At 41.2% G+C, this 22,648-nt stretch overlaps 1 protein-coding gene across 1 annotated transcript in view; it reads left to right on the top strand.

Moving 5' to 3' along the window:
- Nucleotides 1–2,594, top strand: part of LOC128533933 (scavenger receptor cysteine-rich type 1 protein M130-like) — a 48,765-nt gene extending 46,171 nt beyond the window's left edge. Inside the window, exons 17-18 of the mRNA XM_053508168.1 lie at nt 1,397–1,456; nt 2,141–2,594. Coding sequence (XP_053364143.1) covers nt 1,397–1,456; nt 2,141–2,256 — 176 coding nt within the window. The 3' untranslated portion in view covers nt 2,257–2,594. The remainder of the gene's footprint in view (nt 1–1,396; nt 1,457–2,140) is intronic.
- Nucleotides 2,595–22,648: the final 20,054 nt, after the last annotated feature.

The raw sequence follows: 22,648 nt of genomic DNA, 5'->3' as shown, positions 1-22,648 counted from the left end.
CAACCAGCTGGGACAAACCATTTAGTAAATAACCACAGGGGGGATCTTTAGAAACAACTGATTTCAGGACAAACCACATGCTTGCACGGGGGGATTTCAGAGTCTGTCTATTTGTCTACTTCCATCTTTCACTGTCATAATCAAAACCTTTATTAGTTTGGATTCTTTGATATTACTTTAATATAATTATTATTTTCCATCATTTTAGTAACCAGTCTATAATTTTCTTATGGCTAATTATGAACACTGGGTTACAGCTGCATTTAATATAAGCCACACCCACATCTAAAACAATTCAGCAAAATGTATTTTACATAATGAATTAAGCAATTTAACAATATTTTAAACTTAAAAATCTACATTAATATCACTGAACAATAATTAATTAAATAATATTTAATGGCTTTTTTATTTAATCTATTCTCTGTAACATATAATTATTAATTTCTACAAAAGTATCACTTGAGCAAATCCAAACTAAATTTAAAAATGCCGATGAAAAGAAGCAACAAGTTATAATTTTAAGCCCTTAAATGAGATTGACATGAAAAGCCTGGCAGTACCACCTACTGGCCCAGAGTGGTACTGCACCAGAGGAAGGGAAATACACATAAGCTCCATATATGTACATATAGCACTTACACTGATGTAATATTAAGTATTAATAGTAATAAAAATATTAATAGTAAATATTTTCATAATTAAGTGAAAAGTATTTAAATATGAAAAAAAATATTCAATGTTATTTAAAAATGTGAAATATAATAAAACAATTTTATGTAAAATGTACTTTATTAAATAATTAAAACATTTATCTCGGCTGTTTTTAATTTGTTTTTCTAAACAAATTAAGAATGTTGCCTTAAAATACATTCATAATATTTATAATATTTTTATTAAAAAAATACATACATGAATTAATCAATTAATAAATAAGCATGTAGATAAGGGCTAAAATTTCATCTTATAAAGAGTGATATAATTTCTTCTCCTCTTACTGCAGTAAAGCTTCAGCAGGCGACTTCATCAGCTCTCACCTCCATATCTCAGTGGTTATAGTGGAGTCTCTGGCTAGTAGCTTTCACACACTAATGGGAAAATGCACCGTTCCTATTGGTTAATCCTTTTTCTCACTACAGCAGCTGGTAGACAATAAAACATCATTAAACTCTTATAATTTAATAGTGTATATATTTAAATAGTTACTTTTCGCTCCTCACTTGCATAGAATCCTATAATAATTTAGTGTTAATATAAAATCAGTATAATCAAGTTAATATGTAATAGTTAATATATTTAAATTATTTCTGTTATCTTTATTTTTCATATAAACGTCGTGTTCTATTCAGTAACTCAGTACAGTGGTTTATTACTTCTTCATTTATTTGTTGATTAGACAATCCAGAAGATTATGATGATGTCATTACTGAGGAACAGGATGGAGGAGAGACAGAAGGTGAGTGACTTCTTGTTTATTCTGTAATGTACATAAGTGCACAGGCAGCAAAGTCAAAGATTAGATTATATATGATTAGATTATATATGGTATATAATAAATATCAACTTTCAGAAGAGTTTTTAGAACAAATGTTCTCTCTGTTCTGTCATTTAACAAGTGCATTTATTAAAGAGTTTAGATAAGACCTACTGTAAATATTACCTGTGATATATAATATAAACATCAGCTGACTGTTTTTAGAACAAATCTCTGTTCTGTCATTTAACAAGTGCAGCCAGATTTATTACACACTTTAGATAAGACCTGTATATTTATGGCTCTTTTACTTCCACATTTTTATAAACACAATCTTGTAAGGACTGGAATCTATTTATTCCAAACATTTACCAGGAAAATAGAAATGTAATACTATATAAAATGTATTATTGTTTTGTAGCATTTCTACAGTTGAATCAGTTTGTAAAATGATGTGAAAATCTCTATCACATCTTATACACATGGCCTGTGTTAATATTAAGAAAACTCATCTGATAAATGTCCTCTATTCTCTTTATTTATTGTTTAAAGATCAAAGAAATCCTACATAGTGCATCATTTACTGTATTTGAAGGTTTTACAAAACAATGACTATTAATCCAATACAAAGGAGATATTAAAGAGGTAAATGTGTTTATTTTACAGAATATGATGAGGTGGAGGAGAAATCTCAGAAAGACAGGGACCATGTGACTGAGACACGCCCCCAAAGGCCTTTTCTCAGGAAATTACATTTCAACTTTTATAAACACAAACAATGATTTGATTCTACTTCCAATAATTTCATGCATTCTGAACCATGTTCATTTTCTCACCTTGTTATTAGCAAATAGATTAGGGAGAGTTAAATCAGCTCCATTATTACTGAACCAAATGTTTCCAGCTTTCCTTTTACAACACATTTCTGACAATTCATCTGAATATCTTGTCTTTGTAAACAATATGCAAGCAATATATACGTCTAGGTTTCATGCTGTGTGTTTAACTATAAAACATATCATTGAAATGAATGTTTTGTTGCAGTCTCTATTAGGGAGCTGTGTATGTTGGAAGTTTCATTACGGATTCTCAGATTTTCATGTGAAATTCTCAGGTTTCCTTCAAACTCTCCAATTTCTTTCTTTATTCTCAGGATTTTGTTTAATAATCTAATATTTCTTTAATATTCTCAGATGTTTTTTTTTGTGGTCTCAGGTTTTATTCAATATTCTCACTTTTTAATGAGTGACGGCTCGTTAATTTTAATGGCAATCTTAATAAACAATATACAAGTAAAGGTGACTTTTTAGCCTCGCAGAATGAGAACAATTTAATATTCTGCATTATGCAGAGTTTTATTAGCTTTTTTTTCTATTGTGTAACAATCATCTATTTTTATACAATTAATGAAATGAAAGTGTTTTAATGTTTATTATTTTTGTATATTGTGATGATCTGTGTTTGAGTTGAGTAAATCACATGCAGGGAAAAATTAATATCACACAAGTGTATACTGCTCTACTGCACCATGTTTATGTTTTATTGTGTTTATTTTAGGACTTTTTTTGAATTACAAATCAAATGTCACTGTTCTTGTACAATACCAATAAAGATTCTATTCTATTCTCAGAAACACACAGATAAATACACAAACTCATATAATCAAAACATTTACATTATTTTAAAATAAATCAGAATTAAACAAATGATGAGGACTTACATTAACACCAACATTACACACATCATAACTCCAGATATAAACACTATTATTCATGGGTTCATATATCATGGCATTTTTTCTTTTATAATTAGTGATAACTCTAACATTATAGTATTTGCTATTTTATTATTATTATTATTAATAATAATAATAATAATAATAATAATAATAATAACAACAATAATAATAATTCTGCTTCTTATTATTAATCAGCTGCCTAATTACAGCGCCCTCAGCAGGTCAACTGCAACAAAAAGTTTCCCTAAACTGAAATACTTTACTGCCATCTAGTGGATGAAATATGCTATTAAAATCCACATCATTATTTTAAGAAATGATTATTAATTTGTAAACTAAATATTGATGATTATTATGATAAAATCCAGACTAAATGTATTTGCAAAGTAAAAATAAAAACATCAGTAGGTGTGTGTGTGTGTGTGTGTGTTACATAACCTACTCACTCACATAGTGCAGAGAATACATCCAGGACTGAGTGGAGAGAGACACAGATGATCTTATACACAGAATGTACATTTGAGGAATAAATATGAAGTGAACATCACATACCTGACATTTCCAGGGGGGTTTTGCTGCTTACCATACACTGATTTACAACACACACATACACACACACACACACACACACCCTGTGACCAGCAGTGACTACATTCCTGTCCCCCGAGGTCAGTCCATGTGCTGGTTGTCCCCAGTCACAGGTGCAGACAGAGACTTATCGTGTGTCAGAACAGTGGACCTTGAGGAGGTGGATGTGTGTAAGGGAGAGTGCACACCCAAGAGTCAGCTCCCTTGTGATGAGACAGTTTTCGATGTCTGTGTCTTACTAATGCAGGAGAATGGATGCGATGATCCGACAGATGCTTTTGAAGCTGCAGAGCTATACACCTCACTAAGAACACTGATACTTGAAAATATCTAAAGATAGGCTGTAGTTGTCCCCATTTATCAGTTGCTCTGCTGTGTACTCATTATTACATGGTGTTACTGGTGTCTTAATGTATAATAATAATTCAAACTGGAATATCAGTTTTCTTTCTCCTGATACATTTATAAATAATAAAGTAGACCTAACAATGGTTATAAAATTATTGCAAAATTCTGATTATATAGCAGAGACATTATTCAAATCTCATGTAGTGTAGTCTAATTCCACCTTAAAAACTGTTATTAAAACATGTCCTTATGTATTAGTGAGGTATTGCCCAGCCTTGTCACAAAATTTAACACACCTACCCTTCACTCTTCGTCAGATCAGGTATAACTATGAGTTTATGTATATTGTTGTTTTAAGTGACCTGCATTATACAAAATAGTTTTCATTTAACAAAACATATTGTGGCGTGGGCGGGGTTTTGATGGGCTACCATCATGCTTTGCGGGAGGGATTGTTTTGTGTTCACCCTGTTGGGAAAAGGTGTTTAAGTTAGTGGCTTCGGCCATAGGTGTGTGTGTGGTTGAGGTGTGTTTTATGGAGGTTGAACGTGATTGTTTTGGTGTTTACATTCTGCAGTACAGAGAAATAAATTACTCCCAGCCATTTGCATTGGGCAGCAAAGGAGCTCACTCGTCTCTCCAAGTTCCTGCGTGGCGGTGAAAAACGCTACATTGGTGTCAGAAGTGGGATGGAGAGAAGCGGGTTGAAGCGCACCCCGGAGGAAATCCGGAGAATTCAGGAGGGTCGCCGAGTAGCAGAGCGGCTGAGAAGGAAGAAAACTCTCCCTGACGGGGCCAGCGCGAGCAAGGAGCGGCGACCGGAGCGGACCAGCGCGCTTCGGGTTCCGGCGCTGAATTTCGGAGGGGATTCCTCCAGCGACGCAGCGCAGGAGCGAGCTACAGCTTCGAGCGCCGCCAGCCGGCGAGGCGACATGCAGCTGCGCCTGCCTGCCTACAACGGCGCCGTCGAGCCGCACGCGTTCCTCGCCCAAGTGGAGCTAGCCGCCGACTACGCGGGTTGGTCCCCGGCGGAAACCGCCGTCCGGGTGGCCCTCTCGCTGGAAGGCGACGCGCTCCGGGCGTTGGAGGACCTCCGGGCTGATAAGCGGAAGGACTGGGCGAAGCTGCGGGAGTCGCTCCACTTCCGGTTCGGCACAAGTCACCGTGAGGAGGCTGCGTGCGAAGAGCTAGCGACTCGCGAGCGGCGCGCCTCCGAGCAACTGGGGGCGTTTGCTATGGACATAAGATCTCTCGCGCGCCAGGGCTACCCAGAATTTGAGCACGCCCAGCAGGAGGAGCTAGCTTGTCGCGCGTTCCTTCGGGGAATCCGGCCGTTACGGCTGCGCGAGCACATCCGGTTAGCGGCACCGGCTTCCCTCTCTGAGGTGCTGTGCGAGGCCGAGCCCATCATGGCTGAACACCGCGGCGGAAGAGCGGAGCGATCTCCCGTGGCTCGGGGCCGCGCGGTAGGTGATCCTAGCCGGGGACAGGGCTACCCGTCGCGGCTAGGCCTCGACTCAGCCTCCGAGTTTCCGTGACGACGCAGAGGCCAGGGACCGTCGGACTACAGCTGCAACGTTCTTCGGCCCGAGGACAGCGTACCCCAGCAGCCGTTAAACTAGCTCCGGGGGGCGCGGAGGGGAAGCCGCCTCCCACAGCCGTTTTTGTTTCCCCAACTGCTGGATGTAACTTCCGGATGTCGAAACGTCGTACAGGCCACAGTCCACGTACACACCCGCGCGATTCCCTAAACGTCCCGACCGGAAGTTACATCCAGCAGTTGGGGAAACAAAAACGGCTGTGGGAGGCGGCTTCCCCTCAGCGCCCCCCGGAGCTAGTTTAACGGCTGCTGGGGTACGCTGTCCTCGGGCGCTCGTGGACACCGGCTCTACAGTTTCGCTGCTGCGCTGGGGCCTATTGGGGCGCGGCGAGCGCGGTGGTATGCTGCCGGAACCAGCGTTGAACATTCGCACTGTGTCGGGGAGTTACCTGAAGATACGGGCCTGTCGCACAGTGCGAATACAAGTAGGTGCAGTCATTCTTTCTCATCCATTCTTTGAGGCAGACATAGAGGATGATTGTATTTTGGGGTTAGACATTTTGCAAAGGTGGGGCGCGGTACTGAATCTCGCGGACGGCACTCTGTGCGGTAACTTCGGGTTAGCTAGGCTGCTGGTGCCCAAAGCGCAGCCGGACGTGTTAGTAGCACGAACCAGGGGGGCGGAACTTCCGGTGGACGCGCCAGGTAAACATCCGGTAGCCGACCGAGTGAGGATAATGGCCGAGCTGATAGAGCGTAGCAGTGTGGGGCTAAGTCCGACACAGACCGACACCGTGAAGTCTCTTTTGCACGAGTTCGCGGACATTTTCGCGGTAGACGAGCGCGAGTGCACTCATACCAACTTAGTGCAGCACACCATAGATACGGGTAACGCAGCTCCTGTGCGGCTACATCCGAGACGGCTCCCATTAGCTAAACGGGCTATCACCGAGCAGACGCTGCGGGAGATGGCCGACTCGGGCGTCATAGAGCCAGCGTCCGGGCCGTGGTCTTCGCCGGTTGTGCTTGTGCGGAAGAAAGACGACTCGTGGCGGTTTTGTGTGGATTACCGGCGGTTAAACGAGGTAACGCGCAAAGATTCTCATCCGTTACCGCGAATAGATGATGCGCTTGAACACGTTGCGGGCTCGGCGTGGTTTAGCTCGCTGGATTTGCGTAGCGGGTATTGGCAGGTAGAACTCGCCCCGGAAGCACGTCCTAAAACGGCGTTCTCGATCGGACAGGGGCTGTGGCAATTTCGACGCATGCCATTTGGCCTATGTAACGCTCCAGCTACGTTCGAACGCTTGATGGAGAAAGTATTGGCAGATATTACTCGCAACCGGTGTGTCGTGTATTTAGACGACTTACTGGTGCACGGCAAGGAATTTGGGGTCGCGTTAGCTAACCTACGGGAGGTATTTTTAGCCATCCGGCGGGCGAACTTGCGGCTTAATCCCAAAAAGTGTCAGCTGTTGCGGCGAGAGACCGTATTTTTGGGACACGTGATTAGCGCCCAGGGGATTGCCACGGATCCGGCCAAAATTGCTGCGGTACAGAATTGGCCTGAACCGGTAAATGTGTCGCAGCTACGCACCTTTCTCGGGTTAGCCTCGTACTATCGCCGGTTCGTAAAGAATTTTGCCACGATCGCCAGCCCGCTACACGAGCTCACGAGAAAGAACCAGCCGTTTCGCTGGGACTGGGTGCACGCGCGAGCGTTCACTCAGTTACGGGAAGCTCTGGTTACGTCGCCTGTTCTAGAATATCCGGACGCGTCCCGTATGTTTATCCTCGACACGGACGCAAGCGATGTAGGCCTGGGGGCCGTCCTGTCTCAGGTGTCCGAGGGCCAAGAGCGTGCTATCGCCTACTTCAGCCGCGCGTTGTCTGGACCGGAGAGGAACTACTGCGTCACGCGGCGCGAGCTGTTAGCGGTCGTCGCGGCTCTTAAGCATTTTAGGCCGTATTTATATGGGCAGTCTTTCTTGCTGCGGACCGATCACGCTTCGTTAGTGTGGCTGCTTAGCTTCAAAGAGCCTGAAGGACAGTTAGCGCGCTGGCTTGAGCGGTTGCAAGATTACGATTTTATCGTTCAGCACCGAGCGGGGAAACTGCATGCTAACGCCGATGCTTTGTCCCGCCGGCCGTGTAGCAACGAGCGCTGTCGGCACTGCGAGAGGTTAGAAGCGCGCGCGGGTGATTGCGACGTCGAGCACTTTTCGAACCTCGTGAGTCAGAACAGTCTTCCTGCACAGTCCTCCGGAGCCCCCGTCGGTAACCAGCCGTCCGAGCCGGCGTGCAGCCGAGTTACTGCGGTGCCTAAACCATCGCCTATAGCCGTTGCGCCGGTGCCGCAGCTGGACTGTGAACAGTTAATCGCCGAGCAGGAGAAGGACACGGCGCTGCAGCAGGTATTAGGTTGGGTTAAAGCGGGCCGGAGACCGGAGTATAACGCGGTCGCCCACCTGGGCCTAGAGGTAAAAGTGCTCCATTCGCAGTTCGACAGACTATCGTTGCGGGGGGGCCTACTCTATCGCCACTGGGAGCGGCCGTGCGGCGCTGGCGAGTATTTTCAGCTGCTGGTGCCGCGGACTTTGCGGACACGGGTGTTAGGGATGGTTCATGGGCACGCGGGCGCGGGACACTTCGGCGTAACAAAAACTTTGCGGCGGCTGCGCGCTCGTTTCTATTGGCCGGGCTGCCACACTGATAACGAACTCTTTGTGCACAGATGCGACGTCTGCACGGCAAAGAAGGGCCCTACCCAGCGTTCGCGAGCACCCCTGCAAGACTTTCGGGTGGGGGCACCTATGGAGCGTATGGGCGTGGACATTCTCGGGCCGTTTCCCATTTCCGATCGCGGGAACCGGTATGTGCTGGTGGCCATGGACTACTTCACCAAGTGGCCGGAGGCGTTTGCCGTTCCTGACCAGAGCGCTTCCACCACGGCTCGAGTGCTGGTGGATGAGGTGTTCAGCCGGTTCGGCGCCCCGGAGCAGTTGCACAGCGATCAGGGGCGTAACTTCGAGGCGGAGGTGTTTGCGGCGGTGTGTGAGCGCCTCGGGGTGAAAAAGACGCGCACCACACCCCTTCATCCGCAGAGTGACGGCCTCGTGGAGCGTTTCAACCGGACACTCACTACCCAGCTCGCCGTGCTTACCAGCGCCCGGCAGAAGGATTGGGACGAACATCTGCCCCTCGTGCTGTGGGCCTATCGCACCGCAGTGCAGGAGTCTTCACAGCTGACGCCAGCGGCGTTAATGTTCGGTCGCGAATTGCGCACGCCCGTGGACCTGGTGTTCGGCCCCCCCCACAAGTGGATTTACCTACGAAGCCGGGGTTGGATTATTTTTGTTCGCTAAGAGACAAACTGTTCCGTGTCCACGAGTTAGCGCGTAGACACTTGGCGGACGCTGGTGTTAAACAGCGCCGCGTGTATGACACCCACAGCCGGGGACGAGACTTGGGGTTATGGGCTATTGGGGAGCAGGTTTGGGTGTATTCCCCTGGAAGGAAAAGGGGGCTTTCCCCTAAGCTTATGTCTCACTGGGTGGGGCCCTGCACGGTACTGGCCCAGCTCTCTGACGTAGTCTACCGGGTGCGGTTGACGGGGCGGTCGCGAGTGGTCGTGCTCCACCGGGACCGTCTCGCTCCTTATCAGCCCAACGCCAGCGAGATATCGAACTCTGTGGAGGCCGGGCCGCCTCAGGAGGACGGTTGCAACCCTCCTTCCTCTGCAAAGAGACTCTGGCGTTCACAACGCCAGCGCCGACCACCGGCACGCCTCCTAGACTGAGTTCGCCATGATGACCGGGGACGGTCACAGCTCGGGTGGGGGCAGTGTGGCGTGGGCGGGGTTTTGATGGGCTACCATCATGCTTTGCGGGAGGGATTGTTTTGTGTTCACCCTGTTGGGAAAAGGTGTTTAAGTTAGTGGCTTCGGCCATAGGTGTGTGTGTGGTTGAGGTGTGTTTTATGGAGGTTGAACATGATTGTTTTGGTGTTTACATTCTGCAGTACAGAGAAATAAATTACTCCCAGCCATTTGCATTGGGCAGTAAAGGAGCTCACTCGTCTCTCCAAGTTCCTGCGTGGCGGTGAAAAACGCTACAATATTTTACTGCAGCTTCTTTCCAATAAACATTTATTGATTGTAATTGTGCCTTTTTTATGCTAATAAAAGCATCTATACAGCAGTCTGGGTAAGTGAGAATTGTTCAGGCTGAATTGCACATGTACTGTAAACAATACATAAACCTATTTACATGAATACCTAACAGTTTTGCAAGAGAAAACAGTGCAGTACATAAGTACATTAAGAAACTACAAAAACTAAATATTTCAAGAAGTAAAACTTAGAAATAAGTCGGTCAATTATTTCCACAGTATAACAAAACTTTTTTGTGTCAGTTTCAACTTTTAGTTTGTTTAAAAGAAAAATATGTGCTGTATATAAACACCACCGAAATAATAACACAGATAAAAAGGTCAAACTAAATGTAATTGCCTGTAAAATTATCTCTAAAACAAACAAGGGCAAATGAGAGCGCACAAGAGCTGAACATGAGCTACACAATGTCCATAATCCATATGTTGCTTTCCAACACTGAATTGAATTCAGACCGGAAGGCTGGGAAGCTGTCATAGCAGTCAGCCATCTCTAGAACCCTTCCACATGTGTGTCCAACAGGCCTTCTTGTGAATTCGGACATGTTTGTAAACATGAGCTCAATTCTGTCAGAAGTGACCTCATCACTTCCTGTGGTGAACCTTAGAAACTTGCCAAGTTTCTCCTCATCTAACTCCCTGATGTACCTTTTAAGGTGGTTCTGAACCTCTCTTTGCTTTGGCGCCATCACAGGGAACTGAAGGAGTCCCAGTACTTTCTTAGGAGATGGTTTAAGGTTGTCGTACATCTTCAAAAGCTCATTGTGGTTAAAGGTGATATTTGGCTGCATCACCTCCTTCCAGCAGTTTATTACATACACTGGCTTTTGCACAAGCTCTTTGTGCCATCAGGATGTCTTTGAGCGTCTCAGCTGCAACTCTTTTTCGGCATTCATAGTTGTCCAAGACCTCTAGTATCTCATCAGTATCAACAGTGAAAAATCTTTGAGAGCCCTCTGAAGGATGTCATGATCTTGACAACTTACAAAATGCATGAAGGTTTTAAGTAAGTTACTGCACACTGATCCATACAAGATTGCTTCCATAAGGGGGAGAGCTAGCTTGATTGGTAAGTATTGACATGTTTGGTAACCTTTCACCAGAATTCTGCCAATGGCCTTCCAGGTTTCATAACTGAAGTCATGCCTAATGAAAGAGACTTTCACTGTTGTTCCTACTGTACAGCGATCATAAAATTCCTGCCAAAAAAAACAATACACATCTCTAACAGCATCTGAACCAACACCATTTTCCTCTGTATTATGACAAAGTAATCTTTTTATAATCAAGGGTTGTTTAAGCACTGCTGGATCAAATAATTCCTTTATCATTTCATTTAGGCAGTTGCCATGATGTACAGTATGGTTACTATCTTCAGCAGTCTAGATGTGGAGAGTAGCTGTTGTGGAAGTGCTTCACTGGAAACATGTGACATAGAGGGTGGCTGTTGTCGCAGCATCATATGATCAAAATCATATGGCTCTGTGTCATTGTTGTCACTTGTATTTCCAGTATCACCTGGACCGAATGTAACTTCCTGGTCAGACAGATCAGATGTGAGGTCAATGTTTGGAATAATGAGCTGCATTTTATCTGTTACACTGTAGAAGTGATCAGTGATGTATTGAGGACCTGTGATACCATGAGAGTCAGTGACTAATAATAAGGGGCTGTCCAGTTTCCCACCTTCCATGACAATATTTGAGGATTCATCATTCTGCTCATATAGCAGGAGGTTATGCTGTTCCTGAAAATCATCACCACTCTGTTGACCAACATCATCCTCTTTCTCCATATCATCAGCATCCAGCTGCAGATTATCTTGATCGTCATCATCGTTTAACTTTTCTACCTCATCATTGTCTTCTGTTTCATCTGTGTCACTATCACTTTGTAACTGCTCCTTGGGAAAAGTAGCAATATAGAAACGTAGCCTGGCCATGCAGAGAGTATCATAAATTAATCCAATGGTTACATCCTAAGTGACTCGATTTTGTTTATAATCCCACACTTCAAAGTTGAAATCTGTTTCATGCCCTTTGGTTGACATTCCATTTGGGAAGAAGAGATTCTTCCCAAAGAGAATAACTCACTAAATTAAGGGGTAAAAACATTGTGTGTGGCATAGATCAATACTTTATCTAAACCCTCAATTTCCTTTACCTGTAAGAAATGTCCCCGCTGTGAGACGAACACAGGGATATCTTATCTCTTATCTTACTAGTTTAGTTTTTGTGTGTTGAAGTAAAGAGAAAAATTTGGTGTTGATATTTTACCTTGTGTATGATTAACATATGCACGATATACTCAGAATAACTAAAAAAAGAAAAGCTCTTAGTGTAGCTAGATCAACATATCTCTCCACTCTTATAGATAATAACAAATATAATCCTAGATTTTTATTTAATGCTGTAGCCAAATTAACCAGAAATAAGACCACTGCAGAATTCTCCACAACATCATCATGCAATAGTGAGGACTTCATGAACTTTTTTAATAAGAAAATTGTAAATATTAGGCATAAAATTGAGGTTTTGAAACCAAACAATGTAATTAATGCAGATGTTAATCTAGCCATGTCAGATCAGAACCTAGAATACTTTACTCCCCTTGAAGAGAATGAACTAATTTCACTCATCTCTTCTGCAAATTCATCAACCTGTATATTAGATCCTGTAACGACACATTTTCTTAAACAGATTGTACCAGCAATAACAGAACCTCAGTTGAGAATAATTAATTCTTCACTCAGCATTGGTTATGTTTCAAAATCTTTTAAATTAGCGGTTATCAAACCAATAATTAAGAAACCTGACCTCGACCCCTGTCAGCTGTCCAGTTACAGGCCAATATCAAACCTCCCCTTTATCTCTAAGATTCAGAAAAAGAACTCATATCTACATAGAAATGGCTTACATGAACTGTATCAGTCAGGATTTAGGCCTTATCACAGTACAGAGATAGCACTCGTTAAAGTAGTAAATGACATCCTATTGGCCTCTGATCAGGGTTGTGTAACCATGCTTGTATTACTCGACCTCAGTGCAGCTTTTGACACCATTGATCAGGCTATTCTTCTTTACAGATTAGAAAATGTAGTAGGAATTAAGGGTACAGCCCTCTCCTGGCTCAGATCCTATCTGTCCCATCGTTATCAGTACTGTATGTAGACTTAAATGGTGATTATTTTGCATGTTTTCTAGTGGAGTTTGGCGTTCCGCAGGGTTCAGTTTTAGGTCCACTGCTTTTTTCCCTTTACATGCTTCCTCTGGGCAACGAAATCCGTAAGCATGGTATTAGTTTTCATTGTTATGCTGACAATACACAGTTATATGTCTCAGCAAAACCTGATGAGGAAAAACAGCTTACTAAAATTGAGCAATGTGTGCAGGACATAAGAAATTGGATGCTAATTAACTTCCTTCTGCTTAATCCGGATAAGACAGAAGTTCTAGTCATAGGACCGCATACAGCTAGGAGTAAAATTTTAGATCACACCGTAACTTTAGATGGCCTTTCTGTTCCATCAAATGCAACAGTGAAAGACCTTGGTGTGATTATTGATTCCAGCCTTTCATTTAAAGCTCATGTAGATAATATTACCAGGATAGCATTCTTTCACCTCAGAAATATTGCCAGGATAAGAAATTTATTGTCGCTACACAATGCAGAAAAACTAGTTCATGCTTTTATCACCTCTAGGTTGGACTATTGTAATGCCTTACTGTCTGGTTGTTTAGCTAGATGCATAAATAAGCTTCAGCTAGTCCAGAATGCAGCAGCAAGAGTCCCCACTAGAACCAGAAGATATGAGCACATCATCCCTATCTTATCTTCACTGCATTGGCTCCCTGTGAAATTTCGCATCGATTTTAAAATACTACTCTTGACATATAAAGCATTAAAGCATACCTGAGCGAACTGCTAATGTCTTACGAACCGCTACGCCTACTTCGATCAAAGGATGCAAGCTGCTTGTCAGTACCACGTATTATGAAAAATACAACTGGGGGCAGAGCTTTTTCTCACAAAGCCCCAAAATTATGGAATAGTCTTCCAAATAGTGTTCGGGACTCAAACACAGTCTCAGTGTTTAAGTCCAGGCTAAAATATTATTTATTATAAATAATTAAGCTATTATAAATAAATAAAGCTACTTTTATAAATAGATTTGCCATAGGTAAAGGAGCAGATCTGGGGGACTCATGGACGTAAAATATTATGGTGAACTGGTATTTTTGGATGCTGTCTTCCTCACTCTCATTGATCACTCAGGTTTGCTGACGGTGAGGTGATTGTTTGCTTTACATCTCAGGAAGCCCTCATGTTTGTGTTTCCTTCTGGCTCTCCCTTTTAGTTATGATGTTATAGTTAGTCCTGCCGGAGTCTCTGCTTGCACTCTACAGTTAATATACATTCACATTATACATTGTGTGACTATGACCATACCTAACTGCCATCTCTCCTCTTCTTCTTTTTCCCCCTTTTTCTCTTTCCTCTCTCCTCCTGTCTCCCCCTTTCACTCTTTCTCTCTCTCTGTCGAGCTACACATGTCGTTCCTGAGCTGCCAGTGATCCAGACTCCCTCTGGCCTCCAAACCTGTCTGACCCATCCTGGTGCCCCGCCTCAGGCTGAAGATCTCGTCACATGGATGCCCCGTGTGTCTCTCTGGGATGCGTCTGGTGTCTGGGGATGATTCTCCCTACTTGACTGGTTCTGGCCTTGACTGGTGTTGGCAACTGTTTCTCTGGGGACTTGACAGTTCGATAGTTCAGGACTAGAACTTCCTACAAGTCTACCTGGGTCTTCAATAACTACCTGGACTCCATATTAACATCAATTACATTTATGCATTATCCAGAGCGACTTACAAAAAGTGCTTTAATGTTCACATAATTGGATACATACTTACACTGGGTTAACTAGGTTAATATTTTAGTGCCATTAGTCCAACACAACTAAGAAGAGGGTTTTTTTAAATAATTTTTTTTTCCGGGGGGGGGGGTGGGGGGGGTCTCTGATGTACAGACATCTAGAGGAAGTTCATTCCACCACCTAGGTGCCAGAACAGAAAAAAGCCTGGATGAATGCCGCCCTCGATCCCTGAGAGATGGTGGGATGAGGCGAGCAGAGAGGTAAGTGGGTGCTGGGCCATTTTTAGCTTTGTAGGCAAGCATCAGTGTTTTGAATTTGATGCGGGCAGCTACAGGAAGCCAGTGCAGGGAGCGGAGGAGTGGGGTGGTGTGGGAGAACTTGGGGAGGTTAAAAACGAGACGTGCTGCTGCATTCTGGATCAGTAGCAGAGGACGAATCGTGGACAGAGGCAGGCCTGCCAGGAGTGAGTTGCAGTAGTCCAGTCTTGAAATAAAAAGGGACTGAACAAGCACCTGAGTAGCCTGTGAAGAAAGAAATGGAACATCAGCTATTATAGCTAAACTGCCTGCCACCTAACACACTGTATAAATGCAAATAATTTACTGCTTTCTGTTTCACCCAAATGAGGATGGGTTCCCTGTTGAGTCTGGTTCCTCTCAAGGTTTCTTCCTATTACCATCTCAGGGAGTTTTTCCTTGCCACTGTCGCCCTCGGCTTGCTCACCAGGGACAAACTGACCATTTTGATTTATACAAATTCACATTTCATATTAATTAAATTAAATAATTATTTAAATTGTGTAAAGCTGCTTTGCGGCAATGAAAATTGCTAAAAGCGCTATACAAATAAAATTGAATTGAATTGAATAACTAGTGCTGCACAATTAATCACAAAAAATAATTAATTAATTAATTGAATTAAATTAAAATATGGACCTGCGTAATTATGTAATTGCAAACAACTGCAATTCATTACAGGTTACATCCACATGGTCAGGAATTTATGTTGAGTTTAGGGCTGCAACAACTAATCGATAAAATTGATAATTATCGATAATGAAATTCGTTGTCAACGAATGCCGTTATCGATTAGTTGGGCTGCTCACGTCACTGAGGCGTGCGACCACAAGATGCACGAATACACACAGATACACAGCCGCTCGCGCAATGGAGGTTACAGAAGCGTCTGCAGGAAAAAGCGCGCGCCCCGAGTCCTCCAAGGTTTGGGACTGATTTACATTAAACGCCTCTAAGAAGACAGTAACCTGCACGCTATGCAAGACCGAGCTTTCATGGCATGTCATGCACGAACACTTAAAAAGAAAACATGTTGTTGTTACGGATGGCGAAACGTCAGCAGGGTCGGTAAAAACTGTATCTCTTTATCGTGTAAAAGTTGAAGTGCTTTTGTTTAAACTGTTTGCTAACTTCGGGACAGTCGCGCTAGATCTGTTCACGTGCTACTCGCTAGCATCACATTGCGCAATCACCTCATGAGCAATAGTGATTAGTTAAATGGCTCTACTTTAGATTAGCTTAATTTAAACGGTGCGAATAACAGTAGAATATTACATTTAGTGATTGTTGTGGTTTTTAGCGAATGCAAATAACAGTATATTTATGACTATTAGATTTTTGCATTTCTACAGTTTTTTTATAGTCCACTACAAAGTTAACTTGTAATTTACTGTGGTTTTACTTATGCATACATCATTTTATTATACAAAATTACATTATTTTAGCTGTTTATATCTTATCAAATGAATATATCAGTGTATTTTTTAAACTATATACACTCAACAAAAATATAAACGCAACACCTTTGTTTCTGCTCCAATTTTTCATGAGATGGACTTAAAGATCTAAAATTCATTCCAGTTACACAATATTACCATTTCTCTCAAACATTCCAGAGTGGCCTTTTATTGTGGGCAGTATAAGGTACACCTGTGCACTACTCATGATGTCAGATCAGCATCTTGATGTGGCACACCTGTGAGGTGGGATGGATTATCTCAGCAAAGCAGAAGTGCTTACTATCACACATTTAGACTGACTTTTTTTAAAAAGTTTATTTTTATACATAAATAATACCCTGATTTTTTTTTTATAGTTATAAGCGAAATATCAAATTAAAGAAGCTGTTAGGTTTTATCCGATTAATCGATTAATCGGAAACATAATCGCCCAACTAACCGATTATCTAAATAATCGTTAGTTGCAGCCCTAGTTGAGTTTGTCAATAACTTTTGTTTCATTTTTTTATACATTTGAGGTGATAAATAAATATTAGCAAACATCCTCTTAATGAGATAGTTTGTCAAATGATTTTCTGTTAGCCTAGATAAATACATTTGATTATAAAATTTAATAGTTATATATTGCAGTTTAAATTGCAATTTTAATGTGTGTCAAATAATTGCAATGTGATTTTTCTTTTAATCAAGTCATAGAGTCTTAAAACTGACAGTACATTCCTGACATGCACTAACGTCTTTGAGCTACACTAAGCTCAGAGTTAATCTTTGTAATGTTATTTGTACTGCAAAGTGCTATATGATGAGTCCATCCTGATTAACCAAACATTTATTTCACATATTAGTACCTTTTCCTCCTCCAGACAGCTGATTACATCTTCAGTGACATTGTGTTGACGTAAAAAATCAAATACAAAAAAATACATTGGCAGTGCTGTGAAGAACAAATAGAGTAATCAATATACAACATCTGAAAGAGTTGCTTGTAAAGTAAGCACAATATAATATATGCTAATGATTAAATATGGCTTGGTTTGTTCTTATAAAATCATTCACTATTACCGGTCCTATGTAAACATTATCTGGCAGGATATGGAGAGCTACTAGAGGCCATGGCTTTTATTATTGAGAAGCTTTGCACTGCGTTACAGTGATGATGAATGTCCTTTAAAAAAAAACAAAAAGCTTGGAGTAAATTGTATAAAACAGATCTGCTTTCATCCTCTCCTATGAAAAAATCTTTACAAAGCCTTCATCATATCATAGGTTTAAATTAGTTTGATAAACCAGTTCTGCTTGCATTAAAATAACACAAATCTATAAATCTCCTTGATATTTAATACCATGTACAGTTTGCAACGACATCCTCACTAGTACATATGAATATACATGATTATACAGTGAGATTCCTGATTTGGAAAATAACTTGAGGTGCACTTTTGGCATGTCACATTAAGTCCAAGGAAGAAGATCCCAGAGCACAGAATGGGTGCTGATCAAGTGGGTCAGCCTGAGAGGAAAAAATTAGGGATCAAACAGTACCTGCAGCACGATGGACAATGTTTAAACAATGTAAGAAACAAAGATAATCAGACCAATCAAAATAATCGATTCATCACTCCAAATCAATAGAGAACACAAACAGGCCACATAAAACTTAAACAAGGGTTACAAACACACAAGCATGGCCACTACCAGGCAGAATACATGCACAACACATGCACAAATACACACTTTAGCTATGAAAGAAGTGAACCCAAAAGTCACCTGTTCTTTAGCCTGGGTTACAGAACCAATATACCACTGTATCAGTCATACTGACTGAGACTGAAAGCTACTGACAACCGAACAAGTTTACAGGGTTGTTAACATTCAGGCGTTTCACTAACTTTACCTTGCAGGTGATCAATATACTTTACCATGAGGTTATATATCTAACTAGTGCTGCACTTCCGAGGTTACCTACCAATTTCATTTATTTTACTGTGTAAACTTACCTGATGCAGCCATGGTTCCCCTGCACTCTGGTGTGTGTGTGTGTGTGTGTGTGAGGGGTATCCTTCAGATAGAAAAGGCTTCAGTTTAGTGTTTGTTTGTTTTTTCTCACAAAATTCTTTTGTTATTTTTCTTAAAACTTTCAAAGTTTTAAACTCGGACATTCCCTGCTCCTCCCCTTCCAAGTCTCTTATTATTATTATTATTATTATTATTATTACTATTATTTTTATCCCATCTTGGCTCTAACACTCCGTCGTACCTCCCACTGTCTAGAACATTCTGTAGAGCTCCAGAACCCCGTACAGCACGTGACATCTTACACACGCGCAGGACACTTACTGAATCTGTGTGTGTGTGTGTGTGTGTGTGATGGTCGTTCATGAACGATTCGTTTTTTTTTCAATGAATCTTTAACGTGACTCAGATGAATGAATAGACTCGGAGAGTGATTCGTTCACTTTCTACTGGGCGCGCATGAGCAAATTAATTAATTATATTATAATTAAATGTAGACGTATTGGGAGTCTGTTTATTAAAAATGCAACATTTTAGTTTATTTCTGATCAAAAGAACGAAATGAACTAAATGACTCAAAAAAAGATTTGTTCATTTTAATCAACAGGATTCAAAGAACCGAGTCACTAAGATGATTCATACTTCCCTTCACTAGTGTGTGTGTGTGTGTGTGTGTGTGTGTAGGGGGCGTGGCCTTGTATGTAGATGACCCAGACTGTTTGGACACAGAGTTAGTTTGAGATGTACAGAGTTAACATGTGCTCGATGCAACCTAACTCACATCTCTTGTAGACGCTTTGTTTTGTTTCTTAAACGCTCCGATTGGATGAAATGAAGATGAGTGACATCAATCCATCTAATGGTGTAAAAGGGGGCGGGACCCTAATATGTGTTGACAGTGAAGTCCGTCACGGAGAGACAGACGCTGTTGGAGTCTTAACGAAGCACAAGCTGAGGTTCATTGTTGAGTAACGCAGCCGCTTTACCACTGAAAGTCTTTAAAAGCTGCTTAAGGTCAATATGTTTCATCATCTGAGTGGTTTTGTGGAGTTAGTTACACATCTTTTGTTCAAGCTGAAGTTATAACTCGTTTCAGTTAGCATTTCTTAGCATTGTGTCACACAGTGATCACGTTGTGTCATGACTAGACATGTTCCAGTGATTAGAATAAATGTCCTGTGTCTTTATCTCTCAGCTGACCGAGTTGTAGATGTGATTTAAAAGCGCTCGGACAGTAATGTTACAGTAGGGAGTCAATGAGAATGTCCATTACCGCCGCGACAGTCTAAGCATCAGACAAGACTGGTTCAGTACGACGGATACGGGTGTTTACTCGGCGTTACGGACGCGTTTTGTCCCTCCGGTAAAACTGCCTCCCAGATAGACTGAATGAGCCTCAGCTTTCCCGAATAAGGTTTGTCTGTCTCACTCATTGGAACGTTGAGTTAAGTTGTACAGTATGTGTTTTTAAAGTATTTCGATTGTTTTCACTTGTCGGCAATCGCGTTACTTATTCTGTTTTAAATGTCATTTTATTGCCTTTATATGCCTTTATCTGACTCAGATTATCTGAACTGCAATCAAATGACACCTGGGGTCCGTTCTTTGTACGTCGCTTGACCCATCCGAGATGAATTGACACATCTAAGATGAGATCATCGTGCTAATTACGTTCTGGCTAAGTTAGTTCTTCAAGCACACCTGTTTTTGAAGATTAGTATAGATGGATTTAGTTGTCTAGGATTATTGCGCGTTTGTGCGTTGGTTTAAAAGGCGATATGCATCGACAGTAGAAACACTGATCACAAGCCCTTCGATTGGTTGAGGAAATGGCAAAAGAGCGGCTCTTTTTTTTTGTAACACGTGTTATGCACTATGCATCTTTTTGTAACACGTGTTATGCATATATGTATATATATATATATATATATATATGCATAATATATATATATATATATATATATATATATATATATATATGCATAATATATATATATATTAATATATATATATATTAATATATATATATTAATATATATATTAATATATATATATATATATAAATATATGCAAGATACTTCTCTTTTCCCACATGAGTCAGTCCGCGTCAGTCGTGCTTTTTAACCAATCAGATGTGACCTCGCCATTTCAACCAATCATAACCCGCCAGGAGCGCAGCCTATATCCTGTTTACATGAAATAAAGCTGCTACTGAGCAGGTTTAAGCTTACGGATATGTTGCTATGACAGCAAATGCGAGAAGCGCATAGAAGAACGAAACAATCCAAGATCAGGACAAATCCACAACAATCAAATCCAGCTTACTGGGTTAGCGACGTACGAAGAACGGACCCCTGCCCTGCAGTTTGGTTGTAACTATTTGTCTGGGGACAGTGTTTATGTGTGAAGGGATTTTAATTGATTACTTTTTAAAAATTTGCACTTATTGCCAGTTTATTTATATAAAAGGTTTGTGCTGTGTTTTGTGACAACCTAGCAGATATTTAATAATTTTAAAATAATGCATTTACATGTTTTTAAAAATTTGATTATTTCTATCTCTTGTATGTAAATATAAACATTTAAAGATAACACTACACAGTCCATGTATTTACAACACACTTTATTTTCAGTACTAATTATTTAGAAAAATACGAGATAATAAATGGTAACCAGTTTTACCCAGCGAAACATTGATGGTGGCCCCGAAACAGTAGCTATACCTCGTTGGTGAACTTATCAGCACAGTTATGCTGGTTCACCAGCTAAAGCAGACCGTCACTACCCAGTATTAACCAGCACAGACCAGCATCTAAATCATGCTGGATTTTCAGCAGGGGTACAAAATCAAATCAAATTAATACTGACCCACTGAGGGCACATGGGACGTGTTGGAAAAAAAATCTGAGGAAGAAAAAAAAAACTTAAGGAAAAAAAAACTGGTCCAGCAGGTGGCTGTAGTGCCAAACTTGATCCTTTACCGGGAAGGGGAGGGTTTTTTATTTTTTTATTTTTTATGTTTTATTTTTTTAACAGATATTTACACAAGACAGGGGACACACAAAAAACACAGCAAAATACCTATAATACTAAAGAAATACACATCAGAAATAACATTCAGAGCATCTTAGAAAAACGGACATTAAAAAAGCAGTGATTCAGGAATGTGAGTATATACACTTCTAGCCTCATCTTATTAATATATTCCAAAGATTGGATGTATTTAACAAAATTACACATAAGCAAGATAAAGGAGGGAGTTTTACCACTTACAGCTATGAATGTGGTATTTACCCCAAACTAATACAAGATAAACAGTGTCTGACATACTAGAGCCAAGATTATCCATTAAATATACAATATCTATATAACTAAAAGAAGGTATATTATACCTTAATTTAATGACAACCAGCTGTGTACATCTGACAAAAAAGACTTAACAAAAGGTAATAAAAAAATATAGGCAATAGTATAGTATAGGCAATACTATTTTTAAATGGGTTTCTTTTATTTTTGGGTCAATGGGACTTGATAAATAAAAAGAAAAGTATTTTTCCCTTAAAGAGACTTTTTAAGAGATTTTTTTCTTACAATGCAAGATTTAAAGTTTTCAAAATGTTTTTGTGTAAAGACCAGACTGATTAATCTGTTATTGCAGTTTTTGTCCAATAAATTAACATCACAGATTTTTAGAGAATACAAAGAAGGTTTTCACCAAGGAAACTGCATACAACCTTCTAACATTTGAAGAAGAGGTATAGGGACTGCGTTACAAACTTTTTCATATCCCTTTCTTGATGTACTAACCCCATATTCTCTGATAAAATCATCGTAAGATAATATTTGATCCCTGGTGCTCAATAAATCATAAACAATTTTTACGCCACTGTGTTACATGCCCGTGTGTGTGGCATGTAGGTGTAGAGGCGCGGATGCTGGTGGCGGTGTGCACGCGTGCTCTTTTTCTCTCTCTCTCTCTCTCTCTCTCTTGCTCTCCCTTTCCTGCAGGTGGCCCCGCCCTGATTGGACGTGCGTGACGTGCGCCAGGATTGGCCGTCTTTGGACCTGCGCGTCTTTTTCAGATCATCGACGAGAGCCGGAAGCGCGCGCTGTGTGATGTTGTCTTGGAGATGTTGCTTGTGCTTG

This window comes from Clarias gariepinus, chromosome 12 (assembly GCF_024256425.1).
Source record: "Clarias gariepinus isolate MV-2021 ecotype Netherlands chromosome 12, CGAR_prim_01v2, whole genome shotgun sequence".
Taxonomy (NCBI): Eukaryota; Metazoa; Chordata; class Actinopteri; order Siluriformes; family Clariidae; genus Clarias; species Clarias gariepinus.
This window is presented reverse-complemented; position numbering and strand designations above follow the sequence as displayed.